The 23,765-nt window shown below is 42.8% G+C and overlaps 1 protein-coding gene across 7 annotated transcripts in view; it reads left to right on the forward strand.

Annotated features, from left to right (window-relative positions):
- Positions 1-642: 642 nt before the first annotated feature.
- AKT1 (AKT serine/threonine kinase 1) overlaps positions 643-23,765 on the forward strand; it is a 75,908-nt gene continuing 52,785 nt past the window's right edge. Inside the window, exons 1-3 of one of the 7 annotated variants that reach the window (XM_064423146.1) lie at positions 707-1,078; positions 2,073-2,147; positions 7,505-7,680. In XM_064423146.1, the coding sequence (XP_064279216.1) occupies positions 7,635-7,680 (46 nt within the window). In that variant the 5' untranslated portion in view covers positions 707-1,078; positions 2,073-2,147; positions 7,505-7,634. Of the gene's footprint in view, positions 660-706; positions 1,079-1,232; positions 1,368-1,640; positions 1,658-2,072; positions 2,148-5,947; positions 5,971-7,504; positions 7,681-23,765 lie in introns of those variants that run through there. The other 6 variants (XM_064423151.1, XM_064423145.1, XM_064423149.1 and 3 more) reach the window with 6 other exon arrangements.

The raw sequence follows: 23,765 nt of genomic DNA on the forward strand, positions 1-23,765 counted from the left end.
TCCGTGACAGGAGGGTGTAGCCAGGTGGAGCTCGGTCTCTCTTCCCAGGCAATCAGTGACAGGACCAGAGAACACAGTCTTACGCTGCACTGAAAAAGGTTTAGGTTGGACATTCTTCACAGGAAGGGTATTTTGAAATTGGAATGGGCTGCCCATTTCAGTGGGAGGTGGTGGAGTCACTGTCCCTGGACGCGTTTAAGGAACGGCTGGATGTGGCACTTGGTGCCATGGTCTAGTTGACACTGTGGCGTTCGGTCATAGGTTGGACTCGATGACCTGTCCCTTCCAACCTAATTGATTTTGGGATTCTGTGAAATTGTCCATGCTCCAGGCAGCCGGTTCACAGGCCGAGTCAGGACAGGCCACGTCCCTCCCCTGCCGGGGCACAGCGCGCCCAGCGCTCTGCTCCAGGGCCGGGCCGGTGCCCGGGGAAGGGGGAACACCGGGCCGCCCGGGGCCAGGAAACGCCGCCCCCGGGGCCTGGGGCCGGGCCGGCGGGTGGGCGGAGGGGGCCGGGCCGGCGGGCGCTGCTCCGCCGCGCTGTGGGAGCTCGGAGGGTGGCGAGGCCACGAACCCCGTCCGGGGAGCGGCGCGGAGCGGGGCGGCCCCTCGGCACGGGCGGGAAGCGGCGGCGGGACCCGGCGGCCGCTCCGCGCAGGGTGTGAGCGAGCGCCGCGGAGCCGCGTGCGGGACGAGCCCGGCGCGGGCGGCGGGAGCGCGGCCCGGGGCTGCGGGGGGAGGCGGCGGCGGAGCGAGGCGAGGGGCGGCCTCGCAGGGCGGAGCGGCGGGGAAGGCGAGCCGGCAGCCGGAGCGGGTGTGCGAACCCCACGGGCCGAGCGCCTACGAGAGGGGGAGGAGGAGCCGCCCCGCCGCCCGGGGATGGTGAGGAGGAGGCGGCGGCTGCCGGGAGCCCAGTGAGGCCTTCGCTCGGCGCCCGCCGCAGAGCCCGCCCGCCTCGCCGGCCGCCCCCTTCCCCCGCTCGCTCGCTGGCTCGCTCCCCCCTTCCCTCCCCTTCCCCTGACTCCCTCCCCGGCTCCCTTCCCCTGCCGCCGCCGCCTCCTCCCGGGGCTCCAGCCATGTAAGTGACCCGCTCCCCGGCTGGGAAGGGCTGGGGGAAGGAAGCGCCGGGGCCGGGGCCTGCTCGGCGCGGCCGCATTGTGCGGGGCCGGGAGGGAAGGGAAGGGCCGGGAAAGGGGGCGGCCGCTCTCCCTTCGCCTTCCCCGGGCGTGGGCTGCCCCGCCGGCCCCCGGGCACGGCCAGGCGGGCCGGGGGGCGAGGAGGCCCGGGTGCAGGCGGCCGCGGCCGGTCGGTCCGTGCTGCCGGCGGGCCCGGAGCGGACAGGAAGCTGTTGGCTCCCCGGGGATGCGGTGGGTGAGAGGGCGGCGGGGCGGGGGTCTCCCCTCGGGCCTGCCCCCGCCCCGGCCCCTGCGCGAGCATCCCCCGGGGAAACGGCGGTGGGGGCGGCTGGGGGGTGGCTTGTGGTATTTCTGAGACAGCGGCGAGCAGAGTAGCCGAGGGCCCCCCATTTTCTCAGCTCCCCCGCCCCCATTTTCTCCCCTTGTCTTCTGCGGCCGCGTTGTTCAGCCCAGCTCCGCTTTGCGGACCACTGAGTGTTTGCCGACGGGGGTGTGATTCTCTCCGTGGGCATTTCGCGTGTGTAGGTGGCTGTGCAGCGCTTATGGATTTGATTTTTTTTCTTTTTTTTTTTTCCTTCTTTTTTTTTTTTTTTTTTTCCCTGCAGTCGTGTTTTGCAGAGGTGTGGGGAGCTGTCTGCAGAATCCCCCCGCCCCCCCCAGGTGAAGCAGTTGCCGAAATGTTCTTAGAGACTTGTAGGACTTGTGCCTGTTTCTTTGTAAAAACGCATAATCAAGCATATAAACGTTCTAGTACTTTCAATTTATTTTACTGACAGGACGCTACTGATGCAGATACAGCTTCCACCTTATTGGTGGTGTGTGCCCCCCCCCACCCCTGTGGGAAATATTTAACTGTTTTGCTTTGTTTTCCTACCACCTTTATCATGTAAGAAGCAAATCCATGATTTTCGCTTGTTTGTTTCATTTATACCACAGGAGGGATGTACGTTTCAAAATACAGTTATAAAAGGGAGTTACTAACACTTAATGCTGAAGAGTATTTGTTTGCAGGTAAATAAATTTGACATACTGCATGACTAGTAATTACTTTCATGTAGTAGTTAGTTTCATGGTGACAGCCACAACATTTGTCTGAGTTAGCAGATTTAAAGACACTGTGGAACTACCTTTGATTTTTTTTTTTAAATAGTAGGGTTTGTGTTATGTGTGGTGTTTATAGAACTGTTTTTGGTGTGCAGCAGCGGTAAATCAAATTTAAGAATTGATCCAGTGTCCACAAGTCACTTTCAGCTCCAGTATTCACTTACAGTCTTATAAAAATGTTCTGTAAGTGATTACATTAACAATTAAATAGTTTCACAACTGTCTCGATTTCTTTGGGGACTGAACAACACTTCAGTTACAAATACTTTAAAATGGAATTTGATTAAATATATCTCAGGTCGGTAGCAAAGTTCCGAGCAGCACAGTTCTTAAATTATATGAGCATAAACTGTAAAAAGACTTGTTCTTGTTTGGGAACATAAAGAAGATTTTGTCTGGGTTGCAGAGGGGCTTATGAAGAAGTCACTTTTCTGCCATCAGTCAGTTTGCTTAGTTTGTCCTATCAAACTGTTGTTGTGTTTGCAGCATGGACAGTTGGATGTCGTAACTGTGGCCCCTCACCTGAACAGCATTAACCTCCTGCCTATTGATCAGCAGAGGCAGGAGAGCACAGATACTTCAAATTACAGTTTTGTAAACCTAGATTAGGCTAATAGATTGGAAAAAAAAAATAAGGGGAGGGGGATGTGGCTGTAGAGATTTTTGTTTTTCAGTTACCATTTCCCCAATAACTTAGTATCTGAGAATCCTTTGTGAACCTTGTGATCAGCTGCACTTGCTGCCATGAAATTCCAGTTTAGATGTGGTGTCGTTGGACACATAGCAGCAAATACTGGTGGCCACACCTAAGTAGTGGCCCACAATGCCTTTTTGTAAGGGAAGCTGAGATGGTGGCACAACCTGGTCCTTCTAAGCTTCCTTGAAAGCTGTCTGCCCAGATTTGGTAACTGGGTCATGGTGCGAAGCTGCTGCAGGCTCAGAGGGCCTTGAGCACATTGGAATCACTGCTGCTCACATGAAACAGCCAGGGCAGGATTTGCGTAAGGCAGGAGATGTACTTCACTGGTCAAAGCCTGGTGGGAACATCTATCTGTACGCTCCACTTGAAACGTTGGCTGGAGCCCAACTTTGTTGTGTCTGTGCCGTTTTGGTGCAGTTGGCTGTCAGCTGGGAGCTTGCACTGGGAAGAGAGTGTAGGTTGCTCGTGGCGTCCCATGTAACGGGCCTGAACACACCACCCTGGCCCAGTCCAGCTCCTGTGTACCTCATCTGCTCTCATGACACTGTCATGTGGCCACTGTAGGCAAACTGGGGCAGCTGGATCCTGTTTTGCCTGGTCCTGCTGCCGTGCCTTATGAGAGCATGTAAGGATGTGCAGCATGTTTGAACTCCAAGTGTCCTGGGAGATACAGGAATGTGCCACACCAGGGCAGTGGGCATCAGTAACTGGTCTGTGACAGGGCAAAGTGTTAGCCCGGGGGAATGCTTTTTTGTAATCTACTTTCTGATCTGGGCTAATGAGTGCGGCCCAGACACACGTGCCAGGACTGAGGCTGGTGGGTCAGTCTCCCTTTAGTCCCTTGCTTACTCTCCCTCGTGAAGATGAGGTGGTTACCATAGGTGCTCCCATAAGCTTAAGCTTAATGGAAGACTTCCTTTTCTTCCTGATGTGCTCTAGGGTGTGAGTGGGAACAAATATAAAACTTTGCATTGGAAAGAGAACTGGAAGTACAGATTAATATTTCTACTTTCTTCGAGGAAAAAGATGAGGATAATGTATAGAGGAGAATGAGAGAAGGAGCTCTAATATGACTCTCCCAAATACAGAAAAGGCTCCACATTCTGTTGCATGGTTGGTTTGAATGACTTCTTAAAGCAGGTTTCATTGCTGCAGTGCCTACGGAAGTGAGTTATCTCATTATTTATGAAGAACTTTATAACCTTTAAGGAATTAATGTGTACGCAAAACCAGTGTCACCGTGATACAATGCTGATGTCATGCCATTCATGATTTACAGCACTTCAGCTGCGTGAGGACTATTGCACTGTTAAAAAAAGTATTGCAGAAATGTGTATTAAAAAACAAGCAAAGAGAAGACTAAGAGAAAGACCAAGTTGTTTAGCTTTTGACAGTATTCAGTCCTGTGCAGACACAGACTGGAGCAGCCAGGTCATACTTACCTCAGATGCCCTCTCTTCACTGGGAACCATTCCTAGATGGCCATAAATGAGGACTGTAATCATTCCTTTTCTTTTTTTTTTTTTTTTCTTTTTCCCCTCTAAGGATTTTATGGAAAAGGAACTTTTTCTGGTTTACACATCTTCAGTAGTACGTTGACCTATAGTTAACTTGCTCTTCTATTCCAAGAAATCACTCTTGCTTGCTGCCACTGTCTTCAATAACGTCTCTTACTAAAATAGATATATTAGGCACAGCTTGAATGTGTGTTTTAAAATACAGTAGATAGAGCAGGTTTGCTGCTGCTGGAGCTGTGCCTATGGACATCTTGTTAGACAGTGAGAAGGGTTCCCCAGCTCTTCACATTGCAAATTAAAAATAGATTAAGTTTCTCCATGTGAAGTAAGTGCTCTGACATGGCTGACTGAAGGACTGAGGTGGGACCCATGATGCAGGTTGGTGTCAGGAAGCGTTGAATGTTTTTCCACTTCGTTGTGCCATGGCTTCTTTACAAGACTCTCCACCCCTTTCACCACCCCTCTCCCCTGAAATGAGGTGGGCAGGTAAAGACACATCCCAGAGAGCACTTGCTTCAGTAGCAAGTGGGAAATATTTCTTGGGTAAAAATGGTAGGGAAAAGGCAGTCCAAGCTGCTTGGACACCTTTTACACCTTCTGCAGAGAGTAGAAAAAATAGTCCCTCTGAACTTTGTATTTCTTGGTTGATCTGCTTTTTTTGGCTCTGTTGTCATTCAAATTTGGGTTATTAAATGACAGTTTAGCTGATGACAAGTAGGAAGCTGCCAAGTTGTAATCCTGGCAAGTGTTAACACAGGAAAACCTGGAGTAAGTTAGCTGCAGATTGGAGAATTCTGTCCTTCATGCTTTTTCATGTTTTTAATAATAGTATTGCCCTTTCTACAGCCTAGTTTGTCTTGTAGCTTCCGTTTTTATGTATGGTTGTTGGAAAGGATATTGGTTGCTCAGTGCCTCTAAATGGTTGAATTCAGGATGCAGAGGTAGGATTGCACAGTCCCTGCACCCTGTATGACACAGAGTTAGAAGCGTTAACTTTCACACCTGGGTGTTGCATTTCCATACTCAAGCTGTGATAATTTTGGGGGTTTTGTTCAACACTTTGCAAATTGCTCAAGCCTCTAAGTGAGGTCTAGTCTCCTCTTGACATCAGCAAGCAAGTCTAGCTTGCATGGCTATTGTGCATTGTGCATGGCCATTTTGAAAGGAACAAGCCTGCTGTGTTTGTCAGGTTCTATCCTAATTGCTCTGGAGCTCAAGGAGTTTGTTCCAAGGTATCTCTGGCAGCTGTGGATTACTGGTCTCTATTCTGTAGCATACTGTGTTCTCATATTTATTCATGAAATTAGGAATTATTACATGTCACTTGTTCCAGTGTAATTTTTTGTGTATCTTCCCTCCCTCAGGCAAACATGTGTTTCGTGGAGTTTATAATTCTAACTAGTGAGATCGGCAGATTTATAATTTGGGAAAAAAATCCAAACTCACCTTGTTTCTGGGGAGAACTTCAACATAAACTGCTAACTGGAAAAGCTGAGGAACAGTAACAGTGTAGGTTTGTAGGCAGAGTGTCAGGGGAGTGACCTCCTTTCTCCATCCATTTCTGCTGGCAGTGATGGAACTTGTTCAAATCGAGCTTTGTGCTTTGAACGCTGCGTGTTTCAGATCACTCGGATGTAGCACAAAGCCCTCTGCCCCTGCTGGGGTTTCAGTTCTAGGTTGGATTCATTTTGACCACCTGTTTTCTTCCATCCAGTGTTGTGTCTTAGTGAGTTATGGGGAATTAGTTGCTGTTTAATCTAGTTTCTGATGGATGGCTATCACCTGCATGCTCTGGGATAATTGATGCACACGTGCCAAATGCATGCAGAGATGGTATATATTTGTCAGGTGGGAATGGGATGTCTCTGTGGTAAGTGAGAGACTCCAGTAACAGCAGGGTCTTTGGTGGCAGTTTACAAATGCTGCTGGGTTTTGTTTTATTAAGCTTGTTGGTTACTGCTGGGAATTTGTCACCAGTTAGGTTTTTTGATCACTTAGATAATACCAAATTGAATGGCAGCATGGACATTTCGGAGAGCATAGAAGAATTAAAGAAAAACAGGGAATATTTGTACCACAAGGAGAAAAATAATCAGATTCAATTTAGAAAAATAATAAAAGCTAATGCATTTGGGAGGAGATTATATTCAGTGAGGGAGGGAAATGCACAGAATATTTCTGTGGTAGTCAGCCACGAGCAAGGCACATTTTCAATAAGAAATGCCAATCCTGAGCTATTTAGAGAGGGATTTTGTCTCATAAAGCAGAGGGGTAAAAGTCCCAAGTTGTGCTTGGGTATATTTCATTGTGAGAAAGGCAGCAGCAAACTGCAGAATGGTTAAGGAAGAGCAATAAAATTGATCAGGGTGCTGTAAGGGCTGATTTGGGATAACAGTAAGGTACATGAGCTTATCTCTGGTTGTTTATATACTTCTAGGAGAGGTAGAAGTTAGAAATATCAAATTTAGAGGAGATACTTTTTGGGGAGTCAAGGAGATCTGAGTGGGATTAAGGGATTGATGCTGAAGGTAGGAAGATCTGAAGCAGGATAGGAATATTTACTGTCAGAGGTTTATCTCCAAGACACACTGTTTGCTGGTTAATAGACTATTATCAGGCTGTAAAGAAACCTTCCAGGAGATGTTCTGGAAGTCTCCCTTACCAGGAAACATTGAAAACTGTTTTTTGTGATATTTCAGAATTTTTATTGTTGCAAAGAATGAGGTGGTTTTGCAGAGATGGAGGTCTGCTAGGTAAGGTCTTGAATCTACCTGTAATTCAGACAGCACCTGGTAGTATTGTGAGTCTGCCCATGATCAGCCTACTCAGTGAAGAAGCAGGACTTCAGCAAGCCTGCATTTTGGCACCTCCACCCGCCAAGATAAATTCTTGTGGAGAACTAAGCCCTTGTTTAAGATTTGTAATAACAATAGAACAGAAAAATCCCAAACCAGCAATGCAGCAATGAAAACTACTCCCTGTTGTATACGTTGTACATCTGCGACATGCTTTGAAATGATGGCGTACTCTTCTTTTGATTCTTTTAGAAATAGCTGGAAAGGAGGAAAACGGAGGAAAAACCCTCGTCCCTCTTGTGGAGCCTTCTGCTGGAATTCAAGAATTTCAGCTGAGTGATCTTTTGCCATAAACTGGTTTTCAAGAGACATTCCTGCCATTATGAATGAAGTAGCGATAGTGAAGGAAGGCTGGCTTCACAAACGGGGTAAGTGACTCTCCCCTTCTGGACAGTGAAATGACTCCATCCCTCTCTAATCTGGTGTTCAGCAGCATGTCCTCAAATAATCCGTTATTTTCCTGTTCATCCCAGTGGGAAACAGCACATAGGTAGCATACCTGACTTTTTTCAAGCTTTAGAAAATGCATGTATAAGAGGTTTTCTTGTGTGTGTGTGCATGTGTTCACCAGAAATTGGTGTCAAGTGCTTTGAAAATGATGATAAAGGTAGCAAGTGAAGGAGGTACTACTTAGAGTCTTAGTGGTTAAACTGTAGTAAATAATTTTGGTTTGTATGTAGGTTTGTAGCTTTCCTTTCTGTGCTACAAAGGGGAATTAAGATGAATATTTTTGAACAGTGAAAAATATGCCTGTATTTTGTGAGCAATGCTGTGCTCTTGCAGACTTGCTAGAAGATGTGCTATTCTGTGTGTGTTTGAGCTGCTCTGGGTACCAGTGTCCTGGACAGGAAGAATAGCCTCGAGTTTTTGCACTCTGTGCATTTTGGTTGTACCATGAACGACATTTGATTTTTATAAAAAGTCTTTATTCTTGACAGAGTGACAAAACTGAAAAGACAGTCACATGTATGGTTAGGCTTTTTGCCTTCTTACGTGTTTTCTTCCCAAAACAGGTTTTTTTGGGGAGGTGTTCATTTTCAAGTACCACAGCATTGATTCTATAGGATATTACCTGTTTCTTTGTATTCTACTACTGTTTCTTGGAAAGGAGAGAGCAGTGTTAGGTACTTTCCATGATAGTGTCATTTTTTTGGACCAAAACCAGAATCTGTGTGCTCCAGCAGTACGGAAGCTTATGTGGTTCTGCAGACTCAGGATTTTTCTAGAGGGTTTGCAACAACTTGCCTGAAGGTGCAAAGGTGTAGCATAATTATTTATGGAAGAAATTTGAAATGCGTTATCATAACATTGGTAAAGGCTGGTGGTTCTTCGGCAACAATAAGAAATATCTAGGAATTTAGAAAACATCTTGATAATGTGTATTTAAGAGGGTGGAAGTGTATATTCCTAGCAATTGGATATGCAGTTTAGTTTAGCAGATTGATGCTTGATGTACAAATGCTTTAAGTTTTTTAGGGGGATGTGTGGGGTTCTTTTGTTCCGGTTTATTTCGGTTGGAAACACCTTTGCACTCATTAGCTTAACTAGCTCATTCAGTAATTGTGGTGTACCCAGGCTGCTTTGTTCTGACAAAGTATTTGAGAACTATTCTGTGTTGGTATTAAATAGAAGAAAGAAGTACAGAATTGTACTTCCCATTCCCATTTATGAATCTAGAAACTCTTCAAATCAGAGGGGTTTTTTTAGTATTAAACAGTGTTTTCAGGCTTAGGGTTTTTAATCATCTGTTGTTGCAATTCTTCCTACACTTACCTGTAATTTGAAAAAAAATTCTGTTATTTTGAGGTGCACTGCACAACAGTCTGAGGGAGAAACATTTATTTTAAACAGTATGGAAAAGGCATTGTTAGGATGATTCAGAGGCACATGTGTCTGAAACTTTTAAACAATCATGCTGTATTTCAGGTTTGTTTGTGTTTCGTTTTGGGAACTGAATTTTTGTTGTTTCCAGGATTATGATAAAGTTACTTTCAAGTAAGGAGACCTCTGGAGGAGGTCTTAGTAAAAAGATGCCCAGATCTCCTGATCTGACTTTTTTTGTTGTTTTAAAATTGCCTTAGAGAAACAGATTATTATCTGTGATGGATTGCTGATAATATTATGATGAGATTACGTGCTGAGCACATTCCCATTTTCAAAATGTTACTCTGCATGTTCCGCATATTTGATGCTGCAAATTTGTGCTCAAACTCCTAAATTGTTAAACATACCTTGGCATTTTTTGGATGCCAGGTTTCCTAATCTTCTTAACCTGTTTCCCAGTGTCCTTTTGCCCTCTTGGCATGTGCAGTGACACCTCTTTCATTCCACTCCATTGACTTTGCAACTCTTAATTTGGTGTTGTCCTCATGAGGAGGTTTTTAGAAAGCAGTGCTCTATTTTCTCTTCAGCCTGCTGGTGTCAGCCCTGGGAATCTCTTGGTTTTTGTAGCTGTTCAGGGATAGGTTGACAAATTTAGTTCATTTGGCTCTGTCTTTGCTGGGGAGTAGCTTATCCACTCTGTCTATGTGTGTGTTTTGTTAAGCATCTTTTTTTTTTTTAATAATCTACATTTATTACCAGACACAATCAGTTTGCTGGCTCTGCTAAATTAAGTGCTTCAACCACAGGATGTTTCCAAAACTGATGTCTGATATGGTGAGCTTCTGAAGTCAAGGCATAAACAATAATTAGTGCAGGGAGGGACTGCTAAAGGGGGGATTTCAGATATTAGAAGCATACATATATGTGTGTGTGTGTATATATATATATGTGTATATATATGTGTGTATGTATGTGTGTGTATATATATATATATAGTATTTTAGATCATTTATAAAACCAAAGGTTGCACTTCACGTGTTCTTTAAAGATTCTAGGGCTTTCCACATGCAAATATATTAGGTAGTGACTGGCTAAAATCCAGATTGGGCAATGATGTTCTCTCAACCTAACGTTCCCCATAGCTTTGGTTGGATTTGGTGTCTCTTATAGTTCCTGTCCTGAGCAGTCTAACAGCATGGCTGCGTGCAGTTAAACAGTTGCCACATCTCACCCCAGCAGTGGCTTAATTTTGGTGGTTTTAATGATTTGTGTATGTATAAATCAGGCTGCAAAGTGCTCTGGAGCCCTTCTGGATGGCAGGTGTAAGTAAGCATAAAGCCATCATTAGCAGGAGCAGGTGTTTCGGCCTGGCAGGGAAGTAGCAGGGCTTTCTAGAACTGTGTAGTTGTTTTCTTCTGTCAGCATGCTTTACATTTATGTTTTTGTTTCCAAGATTAAAAATACAAATGGAGAAATGAAATTAAACATTGCTGCCTGACCGAGAGCTCTTGGCAGTTCTCTAAGTCAGTCACTGAAGGAAACTCTACTTCCAGTAGAGCAGATGTGTGTTTGTGCAGGGGACATGTTGTGTCCAGGACATGTCTAACCTCAGCCAGGCAGAAATAAAAGACTTCATGGATGAACTTTGCCCTCCCCATCCCTTTCCCCATTGCAGTGCTTGGTGCTGTTACTGAAATCCCAGCAAGGACAGAGTCTTGTGACCACTCTTTGTACAGCTGCATGGCTGGACTGTTCCAGCACACAGGTGGGAGGTGTGAAGGAGCTCAGGCTTGTGTTTGTGCATCCAGGGTGTGTGTGTACATCCAGGGTGTGCAGTCCCTGCTTGTGTGATGCTGAAGGTTTTGTTTAGTGGGAAAGGATGGGGGAAATGGTTCGATGCAGAGGTGCTATAATTGTGATTGAATATGAGGGAGAAGGAGAAAATTATCTGCCCAAATTGCTGCTTGTTGAGCTCTGAGATTATAGGTTTTCTGAATGTATGTCATGAGGATCCTTAATTTTGGTTGTGTGTGGGGAACTTTTTGGAGAACAGAGGTGTTCCCACGTGTATTTTACTTGCTTTACTGGTCCATTTTAAAGTTCTCATTGGATTTCTTGCATCTTTCTGCTCTGGTCCCTGTTTATAAAGATCCTTCTATTGTTTTCAGTCTTCATCCTGTTTTTTTTTTTTTTTTTTTTTAAAGTCTTTCTGCATGGCTAACAAAGAGGGGATTGTGTGTTTTGATACTCTGTCATCTCTGTCCTCCCTAGTATGTCCGGTTTTCTTATTAGGGCATAAACTTGTATGAAAAAAAGGAGTCTTTTGGAAGCAGGGAAAGAGGAGGAGGGAAAAATATACACTGACATTTGAGAAAGGAAATTGAAAAATCTCCATTTCTCAGTCTGAGAAATCAGAAGCAATTATAAAGAGCTGGAGAGATCTGTGTATTCATCCGTTAATATTTAACAGGAAATGCAGAGCTATTTTGTTTTTAAATAGCATAGTGACACCACATAGTAATTTTAACCATGAAAACCATAACGTGTCCTCCAAATTCCAATTTTTCTGGACTTCAGGCTGGTAAAACTATTGGACTGATGGAGTCTGTAGCTTACAAGCTGACCAAGTCTAATAGAGGCCCTAAAATGAGAAATAATACATAAGATACCTACTCCACTTCTGGATATAATACCTTTTTTTCTTTTGGTTAAAGAATTATTTCTGTAATGAATGGAGTGATACAGACAACCTAATAAATAACAAGTGGCCCATTGTGATTTTTCTTGCTATACCTTCATTGCATAAAGTGGATGCAAGATCCATATGTAAAATACAAACCAGGACTAAAATGCTGATTGTTGCTCTTTTTACTTTCCCTAGCAGAATAGCACAGATGGTGAACTTTACCTTTATTATTTGGAGCACAGGTTCATACTTTCAGTATTCTGTTAGTGTGAATCAAAAGAGGATTTTATGAGGTTTGACCAGATATATTTTTAAGCCAGGGAGTCTCTGGTGTTGCTGTTTTTCTTCACCTCTTCTTTCTTCTCTTTTCTGTTTTCACCATGTTCCCTACCTCTTTTTCTGTATGTGTGTGTGTGTGTGTTTTATTTTGGGGTGTTTTTTTGTTCTTACCTTGGCTTGTGTCTGTCCCTGGGATGTAGTGATGCACTGTCTTGGTGACCTGTGTAGTCAGAACCTTTGAGGTTCAGATTAGTTCAAGAATCGTCTGGCTTTCATGGTATTTCAAAGAATGGCTGTGGCACTTGATGCAGAGGATCCTAAGAGCCATCTGAACTCTGAAGATGCCAGCTATAGAGGGCACAGCTGCTTCAGAGGAAAAGCTGGGGGGAATGGAAAGGTAAGAAACAAGATAGGGGCTGAACAAAAAACGGAGCGGGCCTGAACGAAGAATGGAGTGGGGAAGTTGTGTCAGAGGGAAAGAAGCTGGTGCTGTTTCTAGAGCTGAAGGGTTGGGTTTATAGGGAAATCTGTTGCTCTTCTTGTTGGAAACAAAAGATAAGCTGTGTCAGTTTGTGGTTTTCCTTGTGTGTCTCTTTTTCAACACAAGGGGCAATAGTTTTGCAATTCTAGCTCTTGGTTGCTTTCATTTTGCTTGTCCTGTTCTGGGAAAAGGGGACTGGGGAGGAACCAGGAAATTGTCAACTAATAAATCTGACCTTGGTGGTAGGCAAGATGCTAGAGACATTAAGAAAGGATGAGATCACAAAACATCTGGAGAAATATGAGCTGATAATGGCTAGTCAGCTAGACTTTTGGAGGGTAATCTCATCTGATGGAATTATTTGTGGAGAGATCATAGGAAACAGACTGGATCCAGTGTACTGTAAAAAGTTTGCTCTGGATGACAGGGGAAGGTCAGAAACTGAGAATCAGCTGGTGCAGTGTAACTGTACTGTACTTCAACTTGGAAAGAGCTGGTGTAGCCTAGAAATGGCTCATCTTCCTTTCACAGAGCAGACTTCTTGTCTTTGAGTGTTTCTGTTACTTTCCAGCAACCTTTCAGAAAACTGTCTTCCAGAACATTTTTGCATGTAACCCATTCTTTATTCTGCAGCTTCACATTTTTGAAGGGTGACATCCAAATGTTTCTTTCTTCAGTAAAAATTACTTCCACAAAGTCTTTGTTCTAACATTTTCACAAAACACTTTCAGTTCTTTAGAGAAGTGTTGCTGGGTTAGATGTGTTTTTCATTGGTTGTAAATGACTGGAACTTAGTTGGAAGTGAGACTGAATGCTCTCTCTTTGAATGGCAAAGAGGAAGAGCTTGGATGTTGATGCCCAGGTTATTTATGTCAGTCCTGGAAGTTTACTTTCATATTCTGTTTTATTGCACATCAGAAGCAAAACAAACTAGGTCTCAATTTTATCTCTAAAAGTGGGGTAGCGTCATAGATTAATGCTACTTGTTATTAAAAGGGATTTGAGAATGAGGGATCTAGGACGTTGCAAGCCCTGTAAAAGCAAGCCTGGGAATGCTTGATACAGTGGATCATGCAGAAAGTGCCTGTATTGGCTTTGATTTTCTTTGTCATGGTTCCTTCCTTTTCAAAAGGGGAAAGGTAGGCCTCTGGAAAAAAAAAAAGCTCTCGATGTTTTCTGTTCTTTTTTTCTCTCAGTAGGCATATTGAGAAGTCATCAGGTTTGGATGTAGGAAGAAAGAAGTACTGAGTGAGTATGCTATTTTGAGGTAAAGAGAGAGCAAGAGAATAAAGCTTGCTCGTTCTTGCAGGGGTGGTTTTAGGCAGGGTGCTGTGCCATGCATTTAAAATTTGGCGCCTTGTCCTCGCTTGGAAATGTCTTCCCCTGCAGCCCCTGTGTGGATGCCAGAAGGTTCCTTCCCTTCCAGCTGGTGCTGCTGCCACTGTGTAAGCACTGTCATTTGCACTCCTTGTCTGTGCCTGTGGCTTCCCCTGCCCAAACTTGCTCCTGGTTATCCCTCATAGCCTGAGGTTCTGCCATCTGAAAAAGCTGGTGAGGATTTGATGCTCTTAGAGCAGTACATGGTGACATGTGGTGTCTCTCCTTTCATACACTTTCCATGTTACTAATAATTCTCTTAAAAATTGGGGTGGTGGTTGGTGTCAGATTCCTTTGGGAAACAGACCTTGATATCTGTTGGGGGAAAAAAGGATTTACTTAATAGTTCAACATTTAATTGTGATGTGTTTTAAAAGAGAGAGAGCATTGTAAAACCCAAATACTTGTCAGCTGTTTGGGGTTTTCCCCCTTTTACATATTGGAGTAGCTGATTTATGAAGAAAAAAATTAGTTAAGCCTTATTTAAAAGTCATCTCTCATGGGGGAAGATAGAAGAGGGATTATTATTTTCAGATGAATTATGTTGTAGGTACAATGTGCTTCTTAAAGGGGGAACAAAAACCAGGAAACTATGTGAGGAAAGAGGAAGAAAAAGAATGGAGAGAGAAAAACACCATATTAGGTGTAAAGTAGTGTGTTTTTGTGAGAAATGTTTACTGCAGCTGAAAGGGGGAAATAATGAAGACTGGCTTTGAATGCAGTTGGTAAGCATGCTACAGACCTCTGGGATTATTCTCCCACCTCTTCAAGTTGAGCCAAAAATGTGAAAAAGATAGCTGGTCAAATAACATTGTGAAATTTGTCAGTTTATTCAAAAGTGCATGGTCATATTTGAGGACAGCTGAGGTAAACAATCATCACAGACTGTGGGCAAGTCAGTTACTGTTTCCCCTGAGCCTCCTGGGTAAGTTGGGAGAGCATGTTTTGAAGTGCTGTCCAAAACCCAGGCCTTTGGTGAACTGCATGTAGAAATACACTTTGGAGTCCGTGGTTCTGTGCATGGCTGCAATGGCATTTCATGCTCTTAATGAGACTGAGTGCAGCATCTGAGTGATTTATGGGGCTGTCAAATCAGTCTCCTCTGCCTGGGCTTTACTAATGGTCCCTTAATGAGAACCACAGGACAAGCTTGCCAGAAAAGTGGGCTTTGTGTTGGTGGTGAACCACAGCCTTCACAGGAGATACCTGTTTGGGGAGGGAGCTCCAGCCTTGGAGTGGTTGGGGTTGGAAGAGACCTTTGAAGATCATCTTGTGTCACAGGCAGGCACACCTTGCAGTAACTAGACCATGTTGCTCAAAGCCCTATCTAAGCTGGCCTTGGACAGTTCTAGGGATGGGACATCCACAGCTTCACTGGGCTGCCTGTGCCAGTGTCTCACCACCTTCAGAGTGAAGAATTTCTTTATTAAACGTAAATCTAGTCTCCTGTATTTTAAAACCATAACCTGTCACAATAGGCCCTGATTGAAAGCCACTCTCAGTCTTCTTAAAAGCCCTCAATGTGTATAAACAGTGAACAGTAAGGTCTCTCCAAAGCATTCTCTTTTCAGGCTGAACAGCCCCAAACTCTCTCAGCCTGTCTCCATAGGAGAGGTCTTCAAGACAAACATTATTTGCTGATGGAAACTCAAGAGGTTGGCCCTGGTGTGCCTTGAAGTGAACTTCAGGTGCTGCTGCTGGAGGTCAGGCTGCTTACAGCAATTGCTACTAATTCTCAAATTTTAAATGCAGCCCTTATGTTTATGTTGGCTTTATAAATCAGTTCCCATCTGTGGAAGTCACAAGATCTTGAAAGTTTTGCCTGTCTTATTTCCTGAAGCAGAGAAGGTTGCTGGTCCTCATGACATTGAGAAAAATTGGAAAAGATAACCTGAGTGCCTGCTTCATGGTTTAGACTAAGCAGAACAAAAAGGGCTGTTTAATTACTTGTCAGAAAAAAAGCTCAAAAAATAGAGGATTTGAAATAATTTGTAGTAGTAGTGTGTTTTTGTTTTTCTGGCCTCCTAGTCTTAGCAGTGTCAGTACCCTGCTATTTCTGCAATTGTGTCAGGGGGTCTGGCATATCCTGATTACACTTCAGAAAGCAGGTAATATGAAAAAATAAATTTCTGATTACCTGCAAGATGCTTGACAGGTCTAATTGTCAATAGAAACATAGAAATGAAACTGTATTTGAACTGCTTTTTTATTTATCAAATTCTAAAATAAATCTTGAGGTTCAAGAGAAAAAATACATAGTTAAAATTCTGTCATGTCTTCCTGTACAAGCCTTTGTAGGTGCCATGTTACAAATGACAACATATTGCTGCTTTGTGCAGAATGATGTAGTTAAACTGGTGTGCAAAATATTTACACTGAGTAGGGTTTATGCCCAGAATTACAGGACTGCACACAATTCTGTGTATTTTTGGTTTTATGCCTACATTGGAGCGTCTCAGTTGGAGTATTAGTAAATAGTTACACCCTTGAACAACCTGTTAAGCAGCTCAAAATCCATTGCCAGGCCTCAGCAGAGTGGGAATACAGCCTTTTATTTGCTGGTTGCTTTTCAGGGGGCTTCCAGGCATGGATTGTCTGGACTGGTGTTATTACCTGTCATACGTATCCCTGCGCCTGTCTGTGGTCAATAAACCATCTCTAAATAGCAATCATTTAACTAACTGAAAGTGTTTTCTTTGTAATGTAGATTTTTCTTTGTCTTGTTCTATTAGTTTTAACTTTTGGTCATGCAGTCTCTTTACCTTCCTATGCTCATTAATTAGAATGAAAATTTGGGAACATCAAGGAACAATTCAAGACTCAAATGTGTAGTTGCATAGATTTAGCTGTATTAAGTATTCTTACTTAATACAGTACTATGTATTCTACTGGAAGTTTGTGCGTGGAGCAGTCTGTAATCCAGTTGTGATTATCTGTGGTGACAATGCTGGTTGTAGGATTTGGAAGTTGTTTTCTAGGTGGACTTTGATTTCTGGGCAGAGGATATGAGTCCTGTGCCAGTATAAATTCACTGATGAAGTAATTTTAAGTGAAAATGGTCTTCGTGCTGCTGGGGCAATGTATGGAGAAGACTGAATTTCAGATCATCATGGGGTTTTTCCATAATTTTTTTAAAAAGAAATCCTGCCTTTTTACATGGTTGTTACTGAAAAAAATGGTTTATCTGCTTTAGTCATAGAATGGATTGAGTTAGAATGGACCTTAGGTAGCATCTAATTCAACCCCACTGCCATGGACAGGGACACCTTGCACTAACTAGATCAGGTTGCTCAAAGCCCCATCCAAACTGGTCTTGAACACTTCTAGGGATGGGATATTCACAGCTTCTCTGGGCAGCTTGTTCTAGCACCTCACCACCTTCAGCCTAAGGAATTTCTAACCTCATCTAATCTAAATCTTTTCTCTTAATTTGAAACCATTCTCTGTTGTCCTGTCACTGTCTGCCTGTGTAAGAAGTCACTCTCTCTTTAATCCCTCTTAAAGAATAAAATTGGTGACTTCAATACTGTCCTGGTGTTATTTTTCAAACAGTGAAAGAGTAGTATACTATGTGACTTTTTCAAGTGGAAGTTTTCTTTGCTTCAGGGATAGCTGTAAATCTCATCTTTTTTTCTGTAGGTGTATTTTTACTTAGCAGGGACATGTGAAAGGTATATAACTGATATGTCTCTTGATGTCGAAGTAAAAGTTGCCTTATCGCTTGCATGATAAGAAAACATTTATTCTAAATAAGAATTAGGGAAAAATTGCATTTTCATTTGTTGAAAACCACTGCAAACTTGCTGCCAACAACCTCCAGCTGACTTGCAGTATCTCTATAATGCCTATTGAACACTTGTGACAGCTTGTTTCTGTTGTTTCTGCTGAAGTTTAGCCTGTAAAGTCAAGATATCTTGATCTGAGAGATGGGAAGATGGTTAAATTACATCATCATGGAAGAATAGCAGCGTACTTAGCTTTAAAGCCATTCACGACTACATTGGCACCCCTTTGTTATACAGTGTAGCTGAAAACGAACTGCAGCAATAATGAACCAATCCATCTAAATCACAGCAGCTGAACAACTGACTGTTCTATCTCAAAATGCAAATGCTTTGTGCAGAATGGATTTAATTGTAAATGTTTGCTTAGTAGGGAATATGAGCCTTTTAGTTTGTGACAATAATTGTGAATACAAAGACCGACAGAATTTTAGGGTTTACATAGCTTGTCCCTGTTCTCATAACAATATTTCAAAGTCACTTTTTTAAAATGTACCATTTGGCTTTTTTCTAGCCAGTGAATAGAACTCTAAATGCCCAATCTCCAAGTGGTGTTTTGGAAACTGAAGGATAAATTTAGCTCTATGTACTTTGATCAGGCAGAATTTTCTGTTATATTTCTTTCAAATCTATGCTAGAGCTTTTATGTAGCTTCAGATAATAAGAGGAAAAAAATGCTGACTTTCAGAGCTTGAATTTGTTTTGCTGTGCAGAAATGCCAAGTGTAACTTAGAGCATTAAGCATTTTCTTTGAGATTCTGGTAAGGTGCCTCTCAAACAATTAAAAGGTTACTGTGAGGAATTTCTTTTGTAGTCAAACTAACAAGCAAAACCCCTCTGTATTAAAATCTTCATTCTTTGTTAAATTCCTGAAGCCTGATCGCTTGAGTGCAGCTCAAGAGGGTGAATCTCTCTCATTGATTCGAATGAATTAAAATAAAAGCAGCATTGTCATTTTAGGAAAGGAAAAAGCTCACTGAGCTTCATCAAAAAAAGCAAGAAAGCAGCAATACCTGCCTCCAGGCTGTTCTTAGGTATCTGTGTAAGGAAAAACAGATATAACTTGGAAAACAGACGCACACAAAATGTGCGTGTTTATGCTTCTGTTGGCATTTTGTGTGTTCTTTAATAGCCTTCACATGTGGATTAGTCCTTCTGAAAAAAAAGGCAACCAAGCCCCCTGAAGAATAGGCCTTTGTGACACTGGAGAAGTTTACTGTGCCAAAGTTATGGTAAGAATTTGTAAATTTTGGCTGCTGAAGTACTTCCTTCCCCTGCTATGTTTTTATGTTGGAAACTTTTAAGTGTGGAATAGAGGGTGTTTTTTGGTTTGGGTTGTTGTTTTTTTTTTTTTTTTTAATGACAATGCAAACATTCATTTCACAAACTAAACCGCCCGTTCACATGACGCTGCTGCTGTATATAAACACCCTGTTGATCTTGTTCTGCAGAAGTGTTTGTTGGGCTTCCTGAGTTATACGGAAATGCTCCACTGCTCTTGGTGCTGTGCTGTGGACTTGGGGCTGTATCTGCTCATACTTAGTTTCTAAATTAATGTCCCTGAAAGACATGTTTTTACTTGGAACAGGGCCCTCAAAGTTGGCATGTTTTTCTGTGCCTCATTTTCTCTCTGTCTTTAAAATTTTTGATTCTGCTGTCTCAGGAGCAGATTTTGTCTTAGTTAAAGCTGAACCTGTTGGGAAGATGTTTGGTGCTTCATAGTTGCAATCCTCGCTTCCTCTTATATGTGATATTGTTTCTTCACACAGCTCTTAGTTTGTGGCAGGCAATAACTCAGGCTGAAAGAGCCGTGCAGAACAAACAGGCCCAAGAGGATGCTGCTGGCTGCACTGCCAGGTGAGCCTTCCTGGCAGCCTGGGATGCAGTGATGAGCTGTGCAACACAGTTGACTTCACAGGGGTTTTCTGGAGTAACCAAGGGTAGAATCAGAGTCCAGGGCTAGACTGTCATGGTGACAAAATATTTAGAAAACATTTTCTTGCTTGAAACAAAAGCTTGGATTGTGCAACACAAAGTACTGTTCCAGTGTAATAAACGATGCTGTGTATTTTTAAAGGGTTCTGTGTGTTCCCTGACTGTCAGCTCTTGCCAGATGCAGCACGTTCAGGTAAAATGAGGCATTTTTCCTCCAGACTGTTGCTTTTACAAGCTTGGGTTAATTCTCACCCTTTATGCAGTGGGGTTGCAAAGATGTGGCAGCCAAATGTGACCTCACATTTTTAGCACAGTGGGACATCCCTGTTAAAGACAGGTGCAGAGGAGCAGTGTCTTCCCTTCAGCCATGGTGGCACAGCTGCATTAAGATCAGTTGCTTAAAACTTACACCTTGTAATTGGCCTGATCTGATTTCTTGTGTGCTCTGTGACTAGACTTGGTGATTGCTTTTATTGGGTTAGAATGTGCTGTTCTTGCTGCAGTAGGAACTCTTTGTTCTGTAGGTGTTTCATCCTTCTGTAATAACTCATGTAACTTTCTTTTTGTTAATGCCTGAGGTTTTGTAATGCCCCAGTCTTACCAATATCTACACTCTGACTTGAACAGAAGCCACGGGTCTAAAGTGTCTGTAGAAGATTGTTCATTTGGAATAATATAAAATTATTTTAAGATAAGCAAACCTATGAGAACAGAAGACTGCTAGCCAGCCATGTACAGTTCAGTTCAGCACACTGCACCATTTGGAATTAATGCATATTTTCCCAGTCTAGTCTGTGTTTCCTGGGTAATATCAGTTGTAATTTCAGAGAGAGCATGATTTTACATGTATCCCGCCTTTTCTGCTTGGAGCAGCAGGTGGCCAGATTTCTTTCTGAAAAATAGTGACTTGTCTCAGCTCTGAGCAGATCAGCTGCAGAAGCTTTTTTAATCTTCAAAGTTGCTTTTTTCTAAGTTTCTGTAGTTGTTGGACTGTACTGTTATTCTTCAAAATGGAAAACAGAAGCAAAACATGGAGGTTGGGAATATACTTTTCTAAGGTTTGCATCATCTTGCATCTTTGTATGCTTGGCATGTAACCGTGTCCCATTCAGAGTGCTGCTCTGAACAGAGCAGAGCTCATTCTTTAGGCTGCTGCTTTGTCCCTACCACTAGTTCCTCTGTTGCATTGAGCTACAAAACCAGCTGCTTTTGCTTTTCATACCTATTTGTACCATCTCTAATTTGCTATTAAGATGTTAACTTCTGCCTCCCGTTAGCCTAGCATGTGTCTATACTGTGACTACAACGTAGAGGCAAGCAAGCAGTTGTACGTGCTTTCTCTTGTGCTACCCTTTCACACTTGGGAAATGGTCCCTGTAAACAGCTGCAGTGCTGCTTTATTATCCTCTTCAAAAGCTCTGGCTCCTTGTGTTGCTTATAAAAGGCCCCAATGAACTTGTAATGTGTGTGTACTGAGACTGCTGTTCCCAGCAATGCCCAGTATCCGTCCCCCTCTTTGTGTGTGTCTGTGTCTGGCTTTCCATTGTCCCTGTCCTGTGACAGTCAGCTCCCAGAACAGGACTGTCTCGTTGTTCCATGTGTACAGCAGGTGGCTCGGATCCAGATGTGTATCTGAAGTTGCTGTGTACTGCAGTAACACAAATCATTATGTTACAGAAAAGCTGCATCTAAAATATGGGGAAAAATCAGATACACTCTAATAAATTTTATGCACTTTTAAGGGTTTGGGTTTGTTTTTTTAATTAATCCTCTGACATGTTACTGGTAGGATCATGCGAAAAATGGATAGATATGAAGTTCTCTTCACATTTTAAGTAACCTTTCCTGTGGCCAGAGGGAAGCTTTCTCCTTGGGAGCTGCTGCAGGCTACTAGTAATGGGCTACTTCATAACAGCTCTTGTTGGTTTCTTGGAGAGGTTTGTTTATTCCTGTGAATAGAGTGGGTGTGCTTATGGCAAAACCTCATGTTTCTGGAGACTTTCCTCTTTTCAGGCATTATTTTAGAAATGGAATGACACGCAACAGGATGTGTGGTTGTAGATATATGTTCGCGCTTCAGGGGCCATGCATACCTTTGTGACCATGTACAATCCTGTGCTTTTTCTCTCATCATTCATGTGGTGAAATAAACCATGGAGGAACAGTGGATTCATTTCTCCTTTTTATGCCCAGAACACACAGAGAATGTATTGATACTCATCTTTCTGTTGACTCTTAAAATGCTCTTAAAAGTTTCTGGAGGTAAGGAGATAAAAATGAGGGCACATGCCCATGCAGGCTTGAGATGTTATTCCTCAAATTTTATTTGAAAATTGCAGTTTGATAAAATTGCATTTGTTCTATTTATTGTGTTTGTATGTTTTTTAATTCTGAATTGCCTACATGCAGCATTAGTGTTAGGAATTCTCTCGTAGCATTCTGTGTGGCCCCACTTTGGGAAGGGTGATCAGACCAGATCACCTCAAATGGCTCTTTTTAGCATAAAGTATTCTGTGATTCTTAACCAGTTTAATACTGGTATATTGGGAATCTCATGCAAAGCCCACCTTGATTGTGAAGAAGAATAACAACTTAATCACAATATGTAGAGGTGTCTGGCTTTATTTTTCATATTTCTTGTGATGGCCACCAAAGAGAAAATAAGTAACAGTTCCTCAGTTGTCAACAGGACTTTTCATTTTTCAGTGTTGGCTGGTCTGTTCTTATACAGATGTTAGGATTTTTCAAGGGAAAGGTTCAAAACTTGGAATAAACAAACTGTGTTTATTTACTACTTTTTGTAAGTGTTCTGGGTGTGAACCCAAAAGTTACTTTTTGCTTTAATTGCTAGAATGTCTAGTTTACTAAGATTGCTGTGTAGCTGTGAAGCTGCTGGAAGTTCTGCTTACTTGTTTATTTGGCTCTTTTTCTGCTGCGAGGCTTGCTGTCAGAAAGCAGAAATATTTCTAACCTCATCCCAGCCTTTCTCCTTCACTTTTTTACAGTGCTAGTATAAAAGAAAGGGGAGAAATTTGGGTGTAGCAGGATGTGTGGTAGAACTAGCTCTGTTCCTTCTGGGCACCTTCAGGCAGGGCTTGTATTTTGTCACTGACAGGAGTTAAATTAGGTGCCTGATGGTGCTGCCTTCTGAAGAAGCTGGTTGGCTACAGCTTCTTTAGATGCATGTTGTGTTGCTGATGGCTGGAGTTTACAGCAACAGCCTGTTGTGAAAGTTGAGGCCTGAGCCATGAGGTCCAGTTTATCAACAGCAAATGACAGAACAGTCCATAGATTGCAGAGGAAGTTCATCATGGCTGATATGGTGTCCTCAGCTACCACCGACTCACAAATTTCTTCCTTTGACCAAATCAGTGTAGTGACTGTGTCATTCATCAAGGCCTGTTCCTGATGGTTTAGTAGCAGTCCTGTCATTTCTTGGCCACTGAGATGAGCAGTCACCTTTTGGAGTCAGATTCGATAAACCCGGTGATCCATAGTGTGATGGATTTCTGCTGTTTGTTCCAGGGTAATAGTCACCTCAAACAGTTGACATTAAATGCTGCTTTATGAATGCCCTTAAGTTGTAGATTATTTCATAACAGGTTCTCTGGATGGTTGCAACTAGAGTCCCAAAAGACAGAGTAAATTTTGGACCTGATGTGCTGTTTCATTTAGAAAAGAGAGCCTTTGAGGGCAGGGTTGAAGTCTGGCTCAGCCAGGAATGGGAAACCTTGAGCAGTATGCAGCCTTTGGAATTTGTTTTATCTGAGACAGTATTGTTGTGTGAAGTCTGGAGCCAAGGTCTCCATATGAAACTACACTAGGCCTGTGTTTGGATCCGTGTATGAAATGAGATAGCTGTAGTACCAAAGGGACTTTTTTTATTTCTTATTGTTATATAACCTAAACTCTCCAGAGCGGGGAGATTCTTGATGGATGCATGTTTAATACCAGCTTCCTGTTAAACTTTCACTAATTATTTTAAAATTATACTTAGAATCTGCTGTGGATGTTTTTAATTTTCTGCTTTGAAAACTTGATACGTCTTCCTTCCTTTTCCCACAGTACCAGGATAGTGGTGGTTATTTT

The sequence above is a fragment of the Passer domesticus genome, chromosome 6 (assembly GCF_036417665.1).
Source record: "Passer domesticus isolate bPasDom1 chromosome 6, bPasDom1.hap1, whole genome shotgun sequence".
Lineage (NCBI taxonomy): Eukaryota > Metazoa > Chordata > Aves > Passeriformes > Passeridae > Passer > Passer domesticus.